The 23230-nt window shown below is 42.3% G+C and overlaps 1 protein-coding gene across 1 annotated transcript; it reads right to left on the minus strand.

Annotated features, from left to right (window-relative positions):
* Window positions 1-1688: 1688 nt before the first annotated feature.
* LOC108877945 (potassium voltage-gated channel subfamily A member 3) lies at window positions 1689-8535 on the minus strand. The gene is made up of 3 exons (XM_018668205.2): window positions 4718-8535; window positions 2784-2858; window positions 1689-2643 (listed from the first exon to the last, which is right to left on the minus strand). The coding sequence occupies exon 1, from the start codon at window positions 7781-7783 to the stop codon at window positions 6188-6190; it is 1596 nt and encodes a 531-aa protein (XP_018523721.1). The 5' UTR covers window positions 7784-8535; the 3' UTR covers window positions 1689-2643; window positions 2784-2858; window positions 4718-6187.
* Between the last annotated feature and the right edge of the window lie 14695 nt (window positions 8536-23230).

The following is a 23230-nucleotide window of genomic DNA, read 5'->3' on the forward strand; positions in this document are numbered from 1 at the left end:
AATGTCCTTTAATCAGTAACTGTTGTTGGCATTTAACCTAATAATATCACTGTGTTATGTGTGAGATGTTGGCTCATGAATAGGTAGTTGGCATTGTCTTAGCTCCACTTAGACCTGCTGTCCAAAAGGAGTCCCTGAGACTCAACCTGCCTGTGGGGCAATACACTGATCCTCTGCCAGAGAGACACAAGCACACACAAATAAAACACCTATAAACACACACGCACACACACACACACACACACTAAATGACACACTGCCAACCTTGCCTTTCTCAGAGGCCATGTGCACATAAATGCCGCAGCAGTTGACACTGATACAAACAGCTTAAGTGGTGATCTCTCCAGTGCACCTGCAGAGAGCTGAATCTGTTCTATATGGCTACTCTCTTTATCTTACCAACAACCCTGCCTTGTTGCTATGGAGATTTCCTGCTGTAGTGCTTTGGCTGGTTGTGAGTCTTGATGACATCATAGGTATTTTAGTGATCTGAAAGGCAGTGTCATACCTTCCACTGACATCTTTAATGGTGAAGCCAGAGATAGACAAAAGAAAAATTGGTGGTATTTAGTCAAGAAGTATGTCGCCACATTTCCAACAAGCCACACAGAAGGGCAGTCGTGCAATAGCCAAGGTAGATGGCAGAGTTATTAGCAAGCTGGTGGGCTTACTGGAACTATAAAACACACTTGCTCATACACAGCGTGACAGTGTGATGGCTGTAAACCTCTGTTAGAATGTTAATATTTACCTCCCCGGCTCAGAGATGATCTGGAGTTTTCCACTGGGCTCTCACACTGTTCAGTTCTCTTTAAGGCCGAGCCTTGCACTTCAGGGAGCTGCCAAATGTGTGGCAACGTGATATACAGTAATGTTCCCATGGAATTAAAGTCGGGAATCACTATCTCTTTTCTATGCCAACTATAAATCTCTGGTGCCTCTTATGTTGCAGTCCTTAAATCAGATATAATAGTGTCTTTTATTTTTAATATTTTCCTTCTGTTTCACAGATGTTTACAAATAGATTCAGTACTATCTCATGCAGGACTGGCCCAGTCACCCTATTACAGAGAGGTTGCCTTGTTCTGTCTGTTCAGCACAACTACATTAGAGACCTTTGTTGTATGAGTGTGTTTTCCTGTAACCAGCCGTCTAAAGGGCTGCGAGCCAGACGTTGCTCTTCCCTTCTAAAAGACTGTCACTGTGTACGGCTCTGCATCATATTGAACAGTGACATTTCCTGTGTGTCAACTGAATTTTTAAGGACACTGATCAACTCAGAAGCAACGTTGAACAATTGAACCCGTAAAAACGTGTCCCTATTTTTATCATGCAAAGAATTACATTTCTGTTACAGTAAAAGCACTGTAGTCACTTGATCTGGTGCCCTGCTTTAAGCTATTTTATGTTTTTGCTTAGCTTTGTTTTGCTTAGTGTTTTTACTAAAAATCAACACATTGGAACAAATGGGAAGAGTGGTTTAAGTGCACAAACATCCGGGATGTTTGTTTCAGCCTTTTCTAGTCATATTTGCCCTAACTGAAATACTCTGTATGTACACAGAATAGGTAATAAGGTCTGTAATTGGACCCCAGATAGTCTCTCAGACATAAATGAGCACAATTCTCTCAGTAATTGAGTGAGAGCAGACTGTAGTTCCTCTCAAATAAAGACAGTACAACTTGTAATCTCTTTATATGGGTCATGTTTAAGACAGCACAGAATAACACAGAACAAATACTGGCATACACAGCCTTCCCCTGACAACATTCTGCCCCATCCCAAGAAAAAACACCAGTGCACTCTGGGATAAAAGAGAGCCATCCACAGGCATGTGTATACATGTGTGTGTGCGTGTTTGTGTTTGTGTGTCTGTGTCTGTGTGAATGTGCATGCCTTTGTATTGTTCTCCATGTGCAGGTCAGGGGAATAGCAGCAACCAGCACACATATGTTTGTATGTATGTATGTGTGTGTTTCACATATTAGCAATACAGAGCACACAGAGCTAACAAAGGCATATGGCTAACAGTCTTTGATTTGTATCACAGTTTCATATCAGCAAATCACGGTTGGCGTCAGTTTTTGCCACTTTTTGACTCAAAGCAAAAGCTGTCTGTCAGTTATTGTTCCGTAATGAATATCAGTTCCCAGAAACGTGGATATAGAATGTAGAAATCCTTGTAAAGTCCAGGAGTGAAATGTGCTTTGCAAAATTGCTGGCTGTTTTCCTGAAGCTGTCCTTTTGAATTTTAGATAGAAAGCAGTATGGAGAAATGTCAGAGTCCATAACACACACAGTCCAAGCTGAATTCTGTCACTGTCTGAATCACTTTTTGATCCTGTGATGGTTACACTCACAGTGTGTTAACTCCAGAACAGAAGCAGTAGTAAAACTGCGGCTACAAAACTGTATGTGGAATATATCATGTTTTTTTTTTTCTTGCAATTGCATTTTGTTGCATTTTTGGATTGAATGGTGGTCCACTGGAGGAGAACTGCTAGGCACCGCTTGTTAGAAGTCCAGGTTTGAGGACACCGGTCAGGAGGATGAGGGCTGGGGAAGAAAAATTGATCCAGTGGGAGCTCTGTCTCAACACTTTGGCCCATCTGGCCTAACAGAAAGACCAGGGTCATTGCGCCCCTATAAGGAAAAAGTGTCACTCTAGGTTAATGGATTAGAGCTTTAAAATGAGAAAATCTTTCTCAGTAATTAATCAGTGGACATTAGTCGAAGGTCACCTGTGTCATATTTATGCTCCTTATCAAATGTAGTCTATTTACCTAAATGGGAGGCAGTCTAATTGGGGTCATCAGGGGTTCCAGGAGGTCTGAGCAGAAAAATGGAACAACTTTTACCTGAGAGAGGGACAGAGATAGAGAGCGGAGGAGGAGGCGGAAAAGAAAAAGCAATATTGTTAGAGCTGCACAGCGTGGACGGACCCATCACACAGTTTGGTAGTTATTAACAATGCAAGACTGCTCCTCTTCTCCCTGCTGTCTCATTACTACTCATGCAAAAATCATACTGTAAACACTGTCAGTTCAGAAGAGGAGAGGAAAGGAGAGGAGAGGAGCAGGCAATGTTGAGATAAGAGACACTGTCCTGCAACAAGACAGTCAAAATTTAGCTGGAACTGACAGCCACATGTCCCCTTCATATGTCTTTTAGTGAACTGGATGTGCATCCTAAGAGCTCCCTTACTGCACGTTACCCTGTCCACAAGCATCAACTAAATGTCTGGACTGTGGTGAACTTAAACAGAGAGGAGCGGAGGTATAGAGAAGTAATTATAGAATCTGCCAGAGAAGTAAAACTCATGTGAGCTGTGGGGATTCACATCAGCAGAGTAAGAACTGAAAGGATGAGTGTGCATGGGCCTTTATTATGTCTGTGTTTTTGTCTCTACCAATCCATCCTGCCTGTGCCCACCAGAGTAGCTCTCAGACTGGCCAATCTTATTAGATGATAAACGAGAAGCTCCCAATCTCCTCCACAATATATCTCGCTTTCTGATCAATAGACTGGTGTTTCTCCTCGCTGGAGCTTTTATGTGACCTGCTAAATGAGCAGGCTTTTTAAGTGATGACTCATATGGAGGTTTTCACTGAAAAAATGATGAAGTCAAGGTCAGGGGTCAAAATGGAAAGGAATAATCAATGAAGAGGTCGCTCTGTGGGACCTCCCACTTTGCCTATAGGGTACCACAGCTGATGAGACTGCCCTAATTATTGCTCAACCATGACTGCAGAGGTACAGTATACATATTAATGGTCTACTACCACACATGTGCTCAAAAGCACACATGCGAGTGGTGACACACAAAACCACACTAAATAGATTTAAGAGCACGACTGCTTTGACAGATTCCCCATCCAGGCCTTTTAAAAATTTTATTTCCTTCTCACCCTCTCTCTGTTTCAGTTAGAGTAATCACAGTCTGGGAGGACACTGAACATAAATCTAGACATAAATCTGCAGGAAGAGCGGCACAGCAGTTTCAAAGACAGGAATCCGGTACGGGATATAAAAGCAAGGTAGAGGGTTACACAGTGGCTAAGACCATTTTCAACCCAATTAATACACTAATATAAAAGAATCATGATTTATAAATTCTAACAAATAAAACACAGAATAAACCTGTATTAAAAATCTGAATGTAAGCAGCAATAACAGTGTCCAGCCAGCAGCGCTACTTTTACTCTTGCTGGCTGGTATTTCATTGTTATTTGGCCTGTGTGCTTGTAAGAACACACAGAGGTCACCAAGCAGGTATGAGCCACCTGTTCTGGTGGCCCACCAGGGGGCAGCACTGAGACAAACTGGGTGGGCATGCCGCTGGTGCCCTTATTCGTTTCATAGACAAAGTCAGCTGAAGGTGAAAGACGACCTGGGCACACAGCAGGAGCATCACGCCCAGCATGCAGAACAGGAGAGACTATATACACACTCAGGTCTACACATGTAGCTATACATCTGCAACCCGTGACACAATACTGTATATTTAAACAAAGAAACAAACATCTTGCTTTCTTAAGGTTGTGATATTAACGGATGGAGGAATTGTAAGGAACTCTCCTGATCTGCACATCTTAGTAGAGCTCATGTAATTCTCTTGAGGGTTCACTCAGAATTGCCTGAACTGACAAGTCTATAAAACACACGCGTAAATCTACAAACAAAGAGACAGGGGGGCATGTCAGTGCCCAGAACTTACCTGTTTTATCAGTGGGAGAACAGCAGCCTCTGCTGAGCGCCCGCAGTAGCGCACTCAGGACAGCCAGACACAATGTGCTCCCAGTCCATTCATAATTCCTCACGCGCTGACACTCCTTTCCCTTTCCCGGCTTGGCCTCTTTCTCGAGTTGTGTGACTTTTCTCTCTCTCTCTCTCTCTCATTTTCGAGGGACAGTTCGTGGTGGCAATTTGTAAACAGACCTCCTTTTACTTACTCCCAATTGTGTCAGTGTTAAAGTCACTATAGTGAGCTTGCTGATTAGTGATAGTGGCGCTGGGCGTGTTTGGACTGTTTTTTTTTGTTTGTTTGTTTTGTTTTTTTACGCGCTCGAAGCTTTGATGGCAAAAAAAACAGTCTTGTTAGAGACTGGAGACGAGCTATTTAGATGAGAATCTTCAATATAGCTTCCAAGCCATCTGGGAGGTTACTGTGGAAACAAGGGTGCCATGGCAACGGTGACTGGGGGGTTACCGAGGAAACGACCGTCGCCATGGAGACTGCATCACAGCGGGCTATATTTGAGGCATCCAAAGAGAAGCACGCTCCATCTTTGATCGCTGTATGTGTGCGCGAAAGAGTTCTGTGTTTCTCCTCTCTCACGTGTGTGTCTTGCACCGATAATGAGACAATGACAGTCGGCTGGCCCCTGTGTTTACATGGCGCCGTTTACGCAGTAAATAGCCTATCAGGACAGTTCATGTTAAGGAATTATAGTAGGGGGGGTATTTATTTATTTTTTTTTAAAGACAATAGCATTTGGACTAGACTTTAACGCACAATAAAGGCATAGCACAGAACGGTCTAATTGAGATAATATATGCTGAACTGTGTTTTCAGACGTTACATGTGTTTAAAACACACACACATATTTAAATGATTCTGAATATTATACATAGGCTATGACTGACGAATCACGACTCATAACGCATGTTAATACAATGTGAGTGTCCTTCGAGTAGCATACATTTGCACTCAACTTTCACAGTTACAAAGCTTCTATTTCTACCTGTTGTGATAATATATCGGCTATTGCACAACGCACAACAGGTCAAGTCCTTCCCTCAGAGAAGAATAGTAGGCCTAATACTTTAAGGAGCTCCCTCTCTCTCTCTCTCTCCCTCTCTCCAAGTGCGGATGGAACCATACGGAGTTATGAGTTCAGATCACTGAAATGAAAATATCCTGATTCTTTGAATGGAGCACAAAGCAGCGTCTCTGAACAGACAGGGTTTGCTCTCTCTCTCTCTCTCTCTCTCTCTCTCTCTTTATTCCTTTCTTTCTTTCACCTGATCTACCGGGGTTTCCACACGCTGGTGCGCAACGACAGAACCAGCTGTGTGTTGACACGTCCCACCCCCCTCCTCCTCATCCTCATCCTCATCCTCCCTCCCTCCCTTCCTTCCTTCCTCCCCCCTTCCCGTGTTCAGGGGCCGTGACTCTAAAACTTGGCTACACGTCGGTGAAAATCTTTTTGTTTATGTTCACGCAATTCTGCGAGTTGTTTTGCGTGGTGGTGGGGAAGTTGGGCTGCTGTTTGAACGCGCTGTTGATCCCGTGCTCCTCTATCACCATGTACTCGCTCTTGCTGAGTGAGGAAGAGGAGCGAGTCTTCCTCAGATCCTCTGTGTCTGCCAGAGGCTGACAGCTGCCCACGTGCAGGTACTGTGCCTGCTCCTCGCCTTCCGTCTCTCTGTGGTAGAAGTAGTTGAAATTGGAGACGATGACAGGCACAGGCAGGGCAATTGTCAGCACACCTGCAATTGCGCATAGAGAGCCCACAATCTTTCCTCCGATCGTCACGGGGTGCATGTCCCCGTAGCCCACGGTGGTCATGGTGACAACAGCCCACCAGAACGCGTCCGGGATGCTGTTGAAACCCGAATCTGGGTCGTCTGCCTCAGCAAAATAAACAGCGCTGGAGAAGAGGATGACACCGATGAACAGGAAGAAGATTAGCAGGCCCAATTCGCGCATACTGGCCTTTAGAGTCTGTCCTAAAATCTGAAGCCCCTTGGAGTGACGCGAGAGTTTGAAGATGCGAAACACCCGAACAAGCCTAATTACGCGCAGAATCGCTAATGACATGGCCTGCTGTCCGTTCCCCTGCCTCTCTGCCAGCTCTGTGCCGAGGGTGATGAAATAGGGGATGATGGCCACAATGTCTATGATGTTCATAATGTTTTTGGAGAACGTGGCTTTACTCGGGCATGCAAAGAAGCGCACCAGCAGCTCGAAGGAGAACCAGATGATGCACAACGTCTCCACAACAAAGAACGGGTCTGAGAAGGGGCTGATGAGATATGGGAGTGTGCCATTTATCACAGGCGCAATGGTGATCGGGTCCCTGTTCTCGTCCCTGAACTCCGGTAATGTCTCTAAGCAGAAGATGACAATGGAGATGAGAATGACCAGGACAGACACTATAGCTATTCCCCGGGCGGGACCCGAGCTCTCCGGGTATTCAAAAAGCAGCCACACCTGTCTTTGAAATTCATTCTCTGGCAGCGGCCGCTCCTCCTCCTTTATGAAGCCCTCATCCTCCCTGAACTTCTCCATAGCCTCCTCACCCAGCTCATAGAAGCGGATCTCCTCAGAGAAAATGTCAATGGGCACGTTAACGGGTCTTCTGATGCGCCCACCGGACTGATAGTAGTACAGGATGGCATCAAAGCTGGGTCGGTTCCGATCGAAAAAGTACTCATTCCTGAGAGGATCAAAGTACCTCATCCTCTTCTTGGGGTCCCCCAGCAGCGTCTCTGGAAACTGGGAGAGAGTCTTGAGCTGCGTCTCGAAGCGTAACCCTGAGATGTTGATGACCACCCTCTCGCAGCATTCGTGATCCGGTTCGTATCGGTCCAGAGAGTGGTGGCCCGGGAGAGCCGCCGACTCCTCTAGCATGTTGTCACACGCCACGACCGTCATCACGTCGGCCTCTGTCTCGGTGTAGCCGTGGTTCACCAGGTTGTCGCCACGGGTTTTGGTTGCGCTCGGCGGGGGTGATTGCAGGAGGCTGAGGTGGTCGTCCATGCGCGGTTGAAGACGCATACAGGGGCGGCCGCCTCGCCCCCTCCGCGTACCCCGGTCAACCACAGCCGCCGCCACAGCCTCGTCTCCCCTCTCTCTCTCTCTCTCTCCCTGCGCTTCACTTTCACTCCCTACTGTTGCTGTTCCCGCCCACGGGGAGAGATCTGGGTTTATAAACAGGCCTTCCACCCGCCCACGGCGCGCCAGCGCTGGGTACCTTTCACTGTCCTCCGCCAATGGCAGGACGCACCGATATACACAAGAAGCAACAGACGGGCGTCATTCAACACCATCGTTTGGGCGTGCCCGCCTCCCTCTGCCCCCCTCTCTGTCTTGTAGACACGCTCTCTCTCTCTCTCTCTCTCTCTCTGACACACACACACACACACACACACACACACACTTCCTAAGCGAGTCCAAATAGTGTCCTTTTTGAAACAAGGTCATTGCCCACAGATAGGACATTTTCAAATAGGCTCATAAATATATCAGAGCCTCACTTTTGAGAGACAATCGGGCAGGACGCACGGGCATTACGCGTGCATCTTTTGTTCATCCAAGAAACGATTTTGGGTGTGCCGTGGTAAAATTAGATGCATTTCCAAATGGGATATCGAGCACAATTCTGTCGGTCTAACTTTCTTATTAACGTGAGGAGAAGTGACGGTTGGAGTGGCTGGCATCCCATCTTAAATCCTAAGTATAAAATAATTGATGCCTGCGTCCCAAAGTGGCGACAGTACGTGTTGAAGTGAAGAGGAGCAAACGGGGGAGGGCGGGGGTGGGAGAGAGGGAGGGAGAGAGAGAGAGAGAGAGAGATTGAACAGGTCGATGTCAGAGAAAGAGGGTGTTCTTCAAATAAAAGCAGTCTGGAAAAGAATATCAAATCTGTCCCATGAAAATACCGTGTGATATTGTGAGTGACACACACACACACACCAGCCCCATCTAATATTTAAGGGCTAATATGGTCAATGTCAAAAGGGCAACTATAGCAGGACGAACCGCCGATCCTGTGACAGATTTGATTAGATATAATCACATAGAGAGAGAGAGAGAGAGAGAGAGAGATCCGTCTTTCCCACCTGAAACGTGACCAGTTTTTACTCTCACAGATTATTACCAGCCCGGTTGTGCTCATCAGTAATGTTTAGCTTCCTTTTGTTCGATACCATGATAGAAATGACCCCTTGTGCAGATACTGTAAGTTAAAATACAAATAAAAAACCTTTTCTCAGCCATCAATTGTTGCTCCAGTTGTCTCCTCTGATTGCTCCATACAAGTTCAATTTGCAAATTTTCTTATTATTTTTCTTATTAGTTGCAGAGATTTTCTGAACAGCAGCCCTGGAGGCTGCTGTCCGAGGTGCTGAAATGGAAAAAAGTGAAAGTTACCAGAGACCAAAAGTTGTTTTTTTCTTTTTTTCAAACAGACACTTCTCATTAATCTTTAATTATCTCATTACTTAAGTCAACATGAGAAGGAGGAGCCAAAGCACTACAATAACTACAGTAAAGCTTTGTAAAAAGATCAAGATTGTGACATTAGCCATTTGCTACCATTTGTAATCTGCCACAGATACTCAGCCAAGCAGATCATAAATGTTGCGGTCAAGAATTAACTGGGGGAAAATCGCTGTAGTATATATTTTTATTTACATTTTGACCGGAGAGCTTCATTTTGCCAGGTCTGCTACTATAGCTAAAGAGTATTCAGCAAACTGTGTTTTATTGGCTCCAATTAATAAGATTTTACTGACTCATATAGTTGGTGTCCAAGTGGCCTAGGGGTTAACACACCGACCACAAACAACAGTAACCCCAGTTCAAATCCAGCCGGGGGCCTTCGTTTCCTTCCTCTATTGTCTAGTGTCAGTAATATAAGCAAAAAAATGCCTTAATATAAGCAAAAACTCTGCCAATCTGCCAACTGATGACATTTAACCTATAAAGGCTTGACACAGCCGGAGTGACAGTGATCTGAAAAGGCAGCAACAGTACAGTGACAGTGTTGCTCTGACTAAACTACAGTGACGAAGCGAATACCATGCACAGCCTATCCATTCCTTAATCAGGGTTTCTCAATCTATGCAGTTCCCTGGATAACTAAATCTGCTCAAAGCAGATTGTTTTTCTTTTCAGCTGCTCTCTGAATAAGACAGTTTTTATTCCCTCCAACAGTTTCACATAATGAGGGTCAAAAACTGAAAAAGAAATTAAATAATTTTCTGGCCTTCTGTCTTCTGTGATTTGTCAGATTTGTTTTTTATTTGCTATCCATTTCAAAAGAGGACACGATGAAATTTTAAGATAATCTATCAAACTTTATGTGTATGGCACCTTTCAGACAGTTCAAAGTGCTTCACACATAACTGATAAACTGATAGTGGGACAGAAAAATGACAACAGATGATTCACAGGGATAAATACATATGGAGTGTATTCTTTTACTTAAAGATGATATCCCAAATATAAATTTCATCACCTGGACGGACAACCTAGCTCTACCTGCATAACAGGCGCTTGTAGGGAAAGTTTGGGAAATGAAGGGATCTCCCACTATCCTTATGAAGTTAAAACTTCCTCACAAGGTCAGAGGAAACGAGGACAATCCCCTGAGACGAGGACATTGTGCTTGTCCTCACTTCTACAAAGAGACGCTCTGGGTTTGGGGCTAAATGCAGTAAAAGGAAAGTCTTCAAGTATAATACTGACGATGCCAAACAACAATGTGTGTGCATGTGTGTGTGTGTGTGTGTGTGGGTGTAGGTGGGTGGTTGGTGGTGGATATGTGAGCTGAGAATAACATGAGAGAGAGAAAGCATGAAAGCTGACTGGTTACTAAGCTGAATCTGCTCAACAAAGAAAACATCAAATATAAAGAGTGTCATAAAAACCCCTCTCAGCAGCTCTCTTTTAGTCTGCTCCTCTGATGTCTTTAACACAAGGAGTCAACCTTTGCAGATGTTTTCCCACTGTATGGTGTGCACATGCACTCCCAGACAACACATCAACAAGTGGAAGGAAAAAAAAAAACACCAAAGGGAGGAAGGGAGGAAAGAGACCTTGGGCTAATTGTGAGGGATGACTGTGTTTGCTGCACATGAACATCTGCTTCCTCCAGATTAAATTAAATGAACATCGGATGACTGGACTAATCTGAGGAGTCTCCCATCAGCATGGGCGATGGGTGGCAACACCTAACCTGACACATTCAGCTCCACCCTCTCTCACCTACACAAGCAAACTTACATTGCGATTGCACTTCAGTTGTGAGGTTATTTCATGTACACCCTGCGGGTTTTACTTTAGTGCAACACGACTGATACCCTAACCCTAAAGTGAAATGCTAAAATTGCTCAGAGTGCCTTTTTATATTACCACTAGGGGGCACCAATAGCTGTTTTAACATACAGTTTTACAGTATGGGCGGTGTTGCGTACTGTTTTAAATATTTTTAGAAGCAGAGCAACAACTAATACTTAATATCTCATTATATTCCCAGTAGCAGGGTCCAACTGACTCAAATACATATAAGTTAATTAAATTTCTATTTCATTTGGGTTAATAATTCCTCACTACATCTCTTGAGCTATTGTTACTTTTCAAATTAAGCTTTTTCAAAACATAAAGTTTCTAAAATACGGTGTAGGGTTGTTAAAATTAGCTCCAACCTGAGAAGTTACAACATTAATATGCTTCTTACATGTTTATAAACAACTCAGGGCCACTCTGCCACATAGTTACTTATTCTTATACATGTACCCATGTTAGAATAAGTAAGTACTTGACCTAAGTGAGATGAATGCAATATTGTCTGCAGAGTATTTTTACACTCAGGTGTTGCCATTGTTTTACATAAATGATCTGACTGCAACTTCCCTACTGAATTCCCTTAATGTTCATGCAAATTTGCAAAATGTTACTGTGTATATGCCTGTGAAGCATGCATATACAGTGACACTAGTCCCAAAAATACATTGAAATGCAGGTGAGGTCTTTTCAGTCCAGTGCTAACAATTTAATAGAAGCAACACAATGGGAAGAAATTGAAATAAGGTTCATTAAGAAAAGGTTGCATTTACAGTTACAGTCCTGTTCTGGGTCTTTTTTTCACAGTTCTATACCTATGATTACAATGATAGGTATGGATTGTGACTCTGACTCATGACACAGTCAGTCAGTGTAGAGCCTGTTTTCCTATTGAGGCCACATTGAAGCTGTCTTGTATTAAAAAGGGCCAGTCGGTCCACTGGGAAATAGCTCAGGGACAGCCAAAGGCCCTTTTAATGTGGTTTCCACTCTCCATGTTAAATATAGGACCACCCCAACTCCCTTATTAACCTACGAAATTAGGCTACCTTGCGCATTGCACTTGAATGCCTCAAACTGGAATGTGGCTGACTGAAAGGCATTGAAACAGGCCCAGAGAGTGAGGGGGAAATGGGTCATTTTGCAGGAAGAACAGCTCAGCTGGCTGAGGTCATGGACATCTGGTTGCACTTGAGAAAATGGGCTGGTTTGGATCTTCTGCGAGGGATGCACAGCAGCCTCCATTCACACAGTTCCTGGAAAAAGGGTGAAGCTAATGTCTTTAAGAGAAAACTTAGGATGGGGATCACGTATCTGGCAACCTGGTCCAACGTCTACTGGTCAGCTTTTTTTGTGCGTGTGGTTTTCAGCTCTGACCTCACAAGTAGACTACGTGTGCATTAGTTTCTCTAAAAAAAATGCGCTGTTTGATTTTAGGCCATCTCCTCAGGAAATACTAACATTTGACTAATAACCACCCACCAAACTGTTGCCACTACAGCTGTAATGGAAAAATAATTTTGTTTGTCATTTGCCTTCTTGGCTTTTCTTGTATCTCACTGATGTAGAGGTTTACATCATGGTCCTCGAATCACAGTTTATTATTATTAACTATTATTTATTTTCCAGGACAAACAGTTAAGTACAAGGGAAGAAGACTAGAAGATGAGGGATGAGGAGGTAACCACTTTGTGGTCAAAAATACTTAGTAGAAATAACTACTAAGTATTTTTTGAACAGGATACAGTAATACTGTTAGTGGCCTGCAAGACAAGAAAAATGATGAGAGGGTAAAAGTGACAACATTACAATAAAATGCTGATATTACAATAAAAGTGACTATATTACTATAAAATAATTATTCTTTAATTCAAAGTTATGTTAAAGTTATGTTGAAGAATGGGTGACTTAACTCTTATTTTTGCTCTGGATTTCAGTGTATTCTAGTAGCACAAACCTTGTGTGTCAATCCCATACGGTGTGAACGTTCAAATCTGAAAGGATGGGCTTTATTTTAAGATGGGAAAACTCTGGAGGTTGTGATGAGATGTCGCTGAGAGATCCTGTCAGTGTGGCTCTGGAAACAAATGTCACTTGATCACATGTCCTTTGAGCTGCAGAGAAAGTTTAAGTGCTTCTCTGGTTTTATTCCCCAGGAGAGGCCTTAGGGAATGACAGGACGACTAATGTCAGAGAGAGAAAGAGACAGACGGACAGACAAACAGACAGGCATCTTTTATTCACAAGGGAAGAGCAGCAAGAGTCTGATTTATATGGTGACTAAGTCTTGTCATGTAGGATTTACATAGAAATTCAAAATTTGTAGTGAACTTTTTAATCTTTCAGTTTCCACTGAGAAAAGTTAATTTACTGCAAATATAATTAGCATAGCATTACTATTACTGCTGATTAACCAGCCCTGCTAATGCAATGATGTGCTATTCTAAGATACAATGACAACCATAGTAATGAGTTTTTGTTACTACTCCACCAGTAATCATGATGAATAAGATCCAGATTGTAATCACTCCACCAAGCAGTGTCTTCCTGTTACTCAGCCAGTGACATGCCCTCACCCTCCCCACATCCTCTTCCTATCCACACACACATTAAGAGTAAAAGCACACAGGGGTGCCATAATCTGAATATTCACAAATGAAGAGGAGGCCCATATGGACAAAGCACCTGTGTGTGTGGACAAATTAATCAACCGCTCATATTAGCATAACTATGGATATCAGGGCTGGAGTGCAGCTGCACATGACAGAGGCACAGGGGAAGCAGAAGCAGAGAAGGGAGAGAGACAGGCAGAGGACAGGGCCATCTGTAGAACAAAGCCTTACTGGCCAGGAGCTGCATCAGGTCCTGCTGTAACCCCGGCAACAGAGAGGGACAGGGATGTAAGAGAAAGGGGGGAGAGGGAGGAACATGGCTGTGGCTCGGCTGTCCATGGCACTCTGTTATTGTTTGAGCCTGATGATCGTGTCTGCACCCTGGGTAGAGACAAACAAGTAAACAAATAGCGGGGCATGCAGGTAACACATGCACGTGGACCACCACGTGTGATTGCACAAACACAGCGGAAAAAAAAAAAACGTACAAAACCATTCCTTGCCTCACCACACTTTGCCACCATCTTAAAGCTGACTTTGCCACTTAAACGTATTGGCTTCTCAGGTTGATTTGGATCCAGTAAGTAAGTTTCAGGAGGGTTCAAGCATGACTGTAATGTCATGAATATGAAGATGTAGAGGCAGGCGATATGTATGCATAATAGATACAGTCCCACCACAGCATATCAGCTGCAGCAGTGAGAGAAGGGGGTTTTCCTGCTTCACACACCAACCATCAGTTCCATTTAGAAACAGAATGAGGACAGCAACAGAAAAAAAAACCCTCACATTTGCAGGAGAAAATACTGCAAGGCTGAAGTTGACTAAACCAAGGACTTTAATGTGTTATCCATATTGAGGTTCTAGAGACAACGCAGGACTTTGATGAATTATAAAGTATAAAGCCTTGTAATTATCTATTAATTAGAGTGTTTGTCTCTGTGTTCTGCCCTAGTTAGACCCTACTTACAGACCAAATCTTTCTCAGACTGGAGTGTCACAATGGGTAAAAAGTACAACCATGAGAACAGCTGCTGAATAATTGCATTACACGACAATTACTTCACATCTGTCTATAAAATATAAACCAGAGTGCATATTCTTTCCCTCGGTGGCAGATCTGGTAGTAAAGAGCTGAGGGAAGCCATGTTTCACAGGACACTTGGGATTTAAAAAGCAGACATGCGAGAGACGCCGTCACCTCCCCCCTCCTCCCCTCCACGTTGACGTTGCTCACACTTTAATTTCTCACATCATCTTCTCCCTCTCTGTGTCTCTCACCTTCACTCATCCCTTTCCACACCTCCTAATCTTTTTCCTCCTCATCTGGCTAACTTTTAACATTTCAGTCCTTTCCTTGGAGGCAAAGTAGTTAATCTCTTTTTTTTCTCCTTACTGCTGCATGTCTGCATTGCTTTATTTTTTCATCACTTTCATGAGGACAGAGGACAGAAATGTAAATAATTTAGCATTAGTAATCAATTACTTCTCTGCAATCTGTGACTATTTAGAAAAACTGGGTGCAAGATAGAAGCGCTAATTGGCTGATGTCAAAACATACAGATTTTATAGCCAAATCATCTCATTTACTTTCACTTTTTAAATTTAACTGAAAGGCTTGGCTGTTGCAAGTACTTGTTTATGTATTTGATACATTTGTTGAGGGAATATTTTTATAAAAAAAGAACATATGTGCCCATCTGTGTTTACGGTTTACCTCTGTTTGACATGTTCCTCTGTCTCTCCACCAAGGCTCTGCTCAGGAAAGCCACCGTTTGTCCAGATGGTTGTTGGTACATGCAGTGAAATATGCTCTAGTGCGTCCACAGAACTGTCCTCTACACTGCAGAGCAAATTTCCTCTCTTAGCTACCACATGGCACAGGCAAAAAAATAAATTTAAAAAATTCCCTTTTTGTCTTAGCTAAAATGTGGATGATTATATGTTAGGTTAGAATATAACAGAAATGGTTACATTAATGCACATGTGTTGTTCAGGCCAAATAACAGATTGTGGTCAAAACAGAAGACAGCATCCTATGTCCAGTAATGGAGATGCTGTACATTCACTCTGGTTTTCCAAATCAATAAAGCGTGGGGTTGAGACACCATGAAACCATGGTTTCCTAAACATCACTGAGCATGTACTCCACTGAGAGAAAGCTAGGTTTACCATGGCATACAGCGATTAAAAACATTTACAAAAGGTCCACAGGTTCACAATTATGTCACATGAGAAAATGATGTCTGAAAACTGAATGCACTTACTATCAACCTGAGTAGTGCACCTATAGATATGGTTTATAGAATTTTATAAGAATTTGACAGACTCCACCATTGTGGTATCTGTTGAACAGTGTGGAGCAAAAATGAACAGGAGAAAACAATACAAAGATCTTTCCATGCTGAATGTAGTAGTGAGAGCCAAGGCTATGCTGTTTCTCTACTCTGACAAACACTGAGGTGTAGTCTCTAGCTTTTTTATCCTTTTGGCAAGTCAAAAAAAAAAAAAAATTGCAGATCCAACAAAGTTTGTGTAGATACTGTTGAGAGAAGACACCTGCAAGAAGCAGGTGTCTTCTCTCTCTGCCATGCTAGCAGCACTCTAAGGCTGCACATAGCAGTCCTTAGAGCTAAATGCTAACTCTACCATGCTAGCATGCTCACAATGACAATGCTAACATGCTGATGTTATCATATAATGCTTACAGTGTGCAATATTAATTTAGCATATTAGCAAGCCTGGTGGGAATTTAGATTTAGATTTGGTTTTGGGCTCCAGCCCCACCGCAAACCCTGAGGATAAGCGGTATAGATGATGGATGGATGGATGGATAGATGGATAAAATTTTGTGCCAATCCATCCAGAAGATTTAAATATATTTCACAAAATAAGTGAAACCTGGACCTCCTGGTGTCACTGCCGGGAAAGGAGGGGAATCACTGAAGCCCTTAAGATTCATCCTTTGGAAACCATGAACATGCAAAATGTCATGGCAATCCGATCAACAGTTGTAGATATTTTATTGTGAACCAAAGCAGTAGAGCCAGCAACAGACTAACATTACCTTCCATAGAGTCTCCATGACAACAAACACCAACTTTTTGTTACTTCTAATGCAACAATTAGTCTAATCTGCAGATTGTCATTCCTGCTTGGCCTTTTTTTGTGCAGCAATGGCATCAGTAGGTAAAGGGGGTCACTTAATTTAATATAATTTTTGATGAACGGAGACTAGCTGCAGTATAAATGCTTAATGGGGGATTTGAAAGAAGGGTGGCTTCCACTGCAGCCCACCCATCAACTCCATTTCCATATTTCTCCTCAGTGGCTTTCTCCCGCTGTGGGTTTTACAAATAGATGAAAGGGGAAAAAGAAGGGTGTTTGTGCCCCAGGGTGTGTGTGTGGGTGTATGTGTGGGTATGCGCACGCATATGTGTGTCTGAGTGATGGTACCAGGGGAGGTCCAATACCTTTACAAAGCCTGCCTGGACTAGTCATTAATAGAACTAAGCTGACACACACACACTTTGTGGCTGGAGCTCCTTGGTGACCTCTCTGGCCTCCATTTGCACTCTCTCTCAGGCCATACATCTTTGGTAAGTGGGTCAGCCTGTCTTTGCCAACAGCAACTGTGCGAACGTACACTTTTCTCCTTAAGTTTATTTTTCTGTTGCTTATTTCACCTCTGATCACTCTCTGCACCTTGTAACATCAGTGCATATTAATCTTGTCTCATCTATTTTTACTGTTGACATCAACTCCTGAATTATCGGACCTCTGCAGTATATCTTGTGCACTCAACAAATGTGCACACGTGAGTGTGTGCAGTGGCAATTGTCAGTCCTCTTGAGTACAAGGTTACACAAGCAACACATGCAGATTCAGCAGTCTTTTTAAATGGCAGTTTACATTCATTAACATATAAAACAACTCGTGACAAGTTTGTCCCCCAAGATTTACTGCAATATAAATGGCTTGACAAGGTTCTGTGTAAAACCCTCTGTAATTATCAAGTTTATACAAATTGAAGTTTATCTTAAAAAGTTAATGACCATTACCTTTACCCTCGTTTTTTTTTAACTATTGATACAGTCAAGGACTGTCAAGGTTACATGCATGATGAGGGTTTTAAAAAATGTCGACGCAAGCAAGTTACTACATTTGCATACACTTTTACTTACTATGAAAAAAGAGATTCATGGTAATATTCATTAAAGCGCCTTCATCATTCACAGTATTTTGTACTGTAACTTGTAATCTGACTTCATGTGATAAATTGTTACATTTTGAAAAAAGACTTGGGCTTTTTTGAGGGCTACAAATTAAGAAAAGGGAAAATAATTAAAATGCAAAAAGATGTACAAATAATCTCAATATGTTACTCTGACTATGCATACTCGACATACATATAAATTTCACATGACATTTGCTATGAATTACAATTTGTTATAAAATGGTTGGTCTGCTCAGCCTCCACTTTCCACCAAAATCTGATTGTTGAACATGCTACCATATTAAAAGCTTTTTCATATTTCTTGCTGCATAGTGATCTTTTTTATTCTTTAGTAGAGTTCTGAACCTTAACTGATCTTATTTTGAAAGCTGCCCCTGTAGTTTTTTGCCCTGCAAACCCATGAGGATTGTATCTGCTGGGCCTTGCAACAGCAAGCGGCAGGATTCCCTCCTGCTGGCAGGTGCTTGCTGGGTGGAAAGTTTCCTGTCTTCTACAGGATGAAAATAACTTTACAGGACTCAGGATAGTGATTTTCCCAGCTAGTCCAGTGGTTCACTGTTGTCACTACAGAAGGTCAGAGGCGTGTAGGTCTACTGCTTCCCTGCAGGAAGAGCTAGCTGCACTCACGCAAGGACCACCATGTTTCCCAAATAGCTGAACACATTTGTCCTCACAGCTGATGTATTCGTAGAAGCAATATGTTAAACACTTAAACAATCTACAGACTACTAGGAGATTACTACAACTTTTACCAGCAACTGCACTGAATGCAGGAAACAGGGCTATTAAATAGTGCTAACTCAAGAAATCAAATTAACTCAGTTCAGGCAACACTTGTGTGCATACTCTCCAGTGTCTGATCACTTGTGATACACCAAATGCTTTTGCCTGAGGTATGACCTCATAACCTCTTATTAGCCTGAGTGCAAATTTATGTCCCTTCACTTTACACATTTGGGTTATTCCCAAAATTACAATCAAACAATTGTTAACAGATTCTTGATTTTGGTTTGATGCATTTTTTGTTCTGATTTATTTTTACAGTTGTTTTCTTTTAATGGATCAATTTTAAGGATCCCTGCATTATATGTATAAATTGCAACATGCACAATGATCAGACAAAATAATTAGTTACCAATCTTTTTTTAGTACTGGAATGGTCAGAAAAAGCAAAAGGTGTAACTGCTTTGTTTCTTTGAGTGCCTTTCAACTGCTGCAGATTAACATGCATGTCAGGATTGACTCAAGAGCCTCTCCAAATACCAGCTCTTCTCCTGAGCTGTCAGTACATGTGCATACAATGAATGTGCTGTCACACACACACACACACACACACACACACACACACAAACAGCAATGGCAGTCACATGGCTGCGTGTGTGTGTGTGTGTGTGTGTGTGTGTGTGTGTGTGTGTGTGTCATCATGGTGTCCAATATTGTTCTCTCCTCCATCATTCTTTCTCTCCTCTTGTCCACATTCACACATTCATCAAACTCATCCTCCTTCCATCTGTCTTCATCCCCCATCACTGACCTCTCTGAAAGGTGTTGCCTTGATAAATTATTCAGTTTTAATCTATTCCCTTGTGAGCAGAGAACACACATGTAAACGCGTGTCACATAAATCCTTCCCTCAGCATGTACTACATCCTCACCCCACTGCTATATGTCATATTATATTATTATTATTACATTTATGTTTTCTTCTAGCTAAAAGTTGCAATTACACATACTGTGGATGTGAAAGAACTTAAATACTTAATTGAGTTCAATGTTTCATTGAGACCAATGACATCAGGACATTTTGACAAAATGTTACAATCAGGCTCAAGGTGACAACATTATAGCACAAACACCAAGGACTGTGCAATATACCTTTCAATGAAAGCTTGCCTTGTGAACGAACAGCTTACCCAGCAGCCTGGTCATTGGTCCTGGGAGCAGCGATAAAATTTTAATTAATATACACAGTTATAATAACTGAGTGTAATTAAGTGTCAGAGAGTAACAGAAAGTCTCTTTTTTCCCTAGAAACCAAAAAAAGTCTCTTAGACTGAAACACAGTAACAAGAGAGGCACCTCTGACAGGCTATCTAAGCCATGCTCCAAAGCAATTCCTTCTGTATGCAGTGGAAATTAAAGGAGAGGAAGGCCTGGCATTAATTACAGTAAAAGGGGAATATTGGAGGAAACTGTATTTCCAATTGAATTGTTTAAAGGGGGAAATTTTGACAGTTAATTCCCACCTCACATAGTTGTCATGCAACTTGAGTTTTACAGGAGGATAAACTCATCACTTATTCCGTGGACGTCTCTCCAGCTTGTTCATAAAAGCCATCTTCAACTGCTTGGCAAGAGGCCATCTTTAACAGTACAACGTCACCATTATAAAGCCCAATGACTGTGAAACTATTCACTGTCACTGCCTCATGCATTCTGTAACAAATATATCAACAGATTGCCAACCTGTTTTTTTTTTTTAAATCAAAAAAACAGACATTTTAAAATTATCTTGTCACTGTTCTTTTCTAAAACTCTCTTTGTCATTTGGTACATTGTGTGCCTGTGATTCTGTGCTTGTTAATTAGACGCACAAGCTTTCTGTTCCCTCTTGTGAGAGACGACAATGTGATGAAAGAATTAACCCAATTTCTCACAGCTTCCCATAAAAGGCTGCTGATAAGATTATCGCAAGTACACACACACACACACACATATGCAGAGGCATGTGCAGAGGCACACAAACAGAGGCAACCATGCATACCATTCATACATGAACACACAAATGACTTATGTCAGTTCTTGCAGCATAATTACTTATCCTATCCCTCTGTAGGTATGGAAAGATATACAGAAGTTTTCCTAATGGACCCATGCTGTATGTACCTATGACATTTATTTTCAGCAGTTCAGAAACTTGTATCATTTTGGCACTTTTATAAAAACAGGAAAACTTTCAAAACAGTCTAAGAACTTACTGTAGGAAAATGAGTCCAGCATACTATTTTGGTGAGTGGCATCATTCAAAGATTACAAAGTCAGTACATCTGTGCTTTTCACTCACCTCTGGTGGACTCGAGGCTGCTGTCCTGGGACCCTGTGCTATTTCTATTCAGAGAAAGAGGAGGAGGACAAGCAGGGAAGGGAAGAGAAGAGAAGAGAAGAGAAGAGAAGAGAAGAGAAGAGAAGAGAAGAGAAGATGTTAGAGGTATAAAGTTATAGTTAGTACATAGGGTGTTTTTGTTCTGTCTTCCCATTCAGAACAGGGCAGAGGGCTAATAGCACTGAGACTATACAAGGCCTGAGCAACTGGAGGAATCAGAGCAAATAAAAACTGCCGCAGAAAGACCCACAGAGACACACACAGACATACATGCTGTAGAGACACACACTCACTCACCACAGACCTCCCCAGCTACCCACTTTGACAGATGACTTCCTTGGGCATCTAGGGGATGTGAGACGGTGTGAATTGAATTTTCAGAAAAAAGATGGAAACATACACACACACACACTAACACACAGAAGTGCACAGCCCATAAACAGAATGACATTGCCACAGTTAAAGCTCAATTAGATTGCAGCTATAGTGCCCTCAATCTCTATAGATCTTGAGTCATTTTGTCCTCTATTGTGCCTCTCCATCCTTCCTCCATTTCTCACCCTTCGTCTTGCCCATCTTTCACTTTATCCTCCCATTCTAGGCTTATCGTGGATGTACCTTTTATGCATTCATATATGTTCTTATGGGTGTTTATCCTAAGGGAAGAACAGTGTTGGAAATATTTTAAAAAGCAATCTGCGGCACAGAGGATCTAAAGCTGCAGGAACCATGATTGTTCTTGGGGAAGTAATTTCAGGCGCATGTGGCGGAACGGAGGCCTCAGAGTTGGAATTCCCACTCTCATATCTCTGCCTGACCTCATTTACATAATCACACAGTGGCTAAAGGGCTTCATTTGTGAACACATGGGTTATGAGGGGAAAAGTACACCTGGGAGAAAGAGGCCCAACAGGTTTTTAAGTGAAATTCAAGTGAGGCATTCTGGATGTACAGGGGATTGGGGACTTGCTCTTTCACGCACGTTCACTGTTGAGGTAAATCCAGGCAAAAACGATCCTTTGTAACAAGTTCTTGTTGGATCTGCAGTCTATGGATATGAAATGTGTAAATAATGGAGCAGCAAGTTACTTAAAAAAATGCTGACATATCTGTCAGAAACTGCTGTGTCAAAACATGCGAATTGTTGTTTTTTTTTTTTTTCCAAACTAAAAGAATTAAAACATACTTGTGCCCTGTGTCTTGCTTTTTGTAAATCATCCCATGGTCTCTTGAAAGGCACTATATAAATCTTGAGTTATTATTATTATTATCATTATTACTTCCACACAGTGAAATAAGCTGTTACCACAACATTCACATCATCTTTTCGTCTATATGGCGTTCCAACGTTCCAACGTTCCATTTACAAATATGGCAGATATAGAGCAACATTAGCATTCATTAAGAGTCATGTTTCCGGTGATTTGATAAATAAAAGTTGAATATTCACTCTCCTTTTATCTCTGTCTATACAAATACTCCTTGGATTTATTGTTACCATAAAAATTTTGATTCAAGTCATTGTTTTCTTCTTCAGCAAGTGAAGTATTCATGTACATTCTATTCTTATCAGGCCTCAATGGGGCTTCTCTTATTTTTGTACTATGTACTATGTTGAAGATTGTTGCAGAATTGTGTGTATCTAGACTGGCAAACAAAAACACTACAAATATACTTGACTTCTGTGTCTATTAGTATAGCCATCAGACTCACTAAAGACACATCAAAAGGCCACCTGACACTCATTAGTTCAGCCCCATGTGCCTCTATCAAGCAGTGACCTTCAGGAGGACAAGGCAAGCCAAAGAGGGAAAGAAAGGGTACGTGGAATCAGAGATGGAGGGATGGAGGGAGAAAAAGATTAAGGGTGTGTGTTTTGGGGGGGGGGGGGGGGGTCGTTCCATTAAACTGCTGACTCTCCTCTGGTCTGTAATGGCCTTTACCATAGCAACAATGCCCAATAGAGGTATGTTAATAATGTAACAGACAGGAGAATAAAGCTGCCAATCAAAGAGCTTCAGTCCACACTGCACTGAGTGAATTATTCACCACAGGCACTGATTAGAACAGGAGGAGAGAGCGACAGAAAGAGACTGACAAAGGTGTGGAGAGCACGACAAAAGAGAGTGATGTGACTTGAAGGGGAGGAGGAGAGACAGACAGAAAAGACTAGAGGAATACAGAAAGGTATTCGCGTGTTATGT

Source organism: Lates calcarifer, linkage group LG6 (assembly GCF_001640805.2).
Source record: "Lates calcarifer isolate ASB-BC8 linkage group LG6, TLL_Latcal_v3, whole genome shotgun sequence".
NCBI lineage: Eukaryota > Metazoa > Chordata > Actinopteri > Centropomidae > Lates > Lates calcarifer.

What these genes read in the sequence shown, in the direction of transcription:
- LOC108877945 (XM_018668205.2), bottom strand. Translation starts at nt 7,783, where the DNA reads ATGCGTCTTCAACCGCGCATGGACGACCACCTCAGCCTCCTGCAATCA.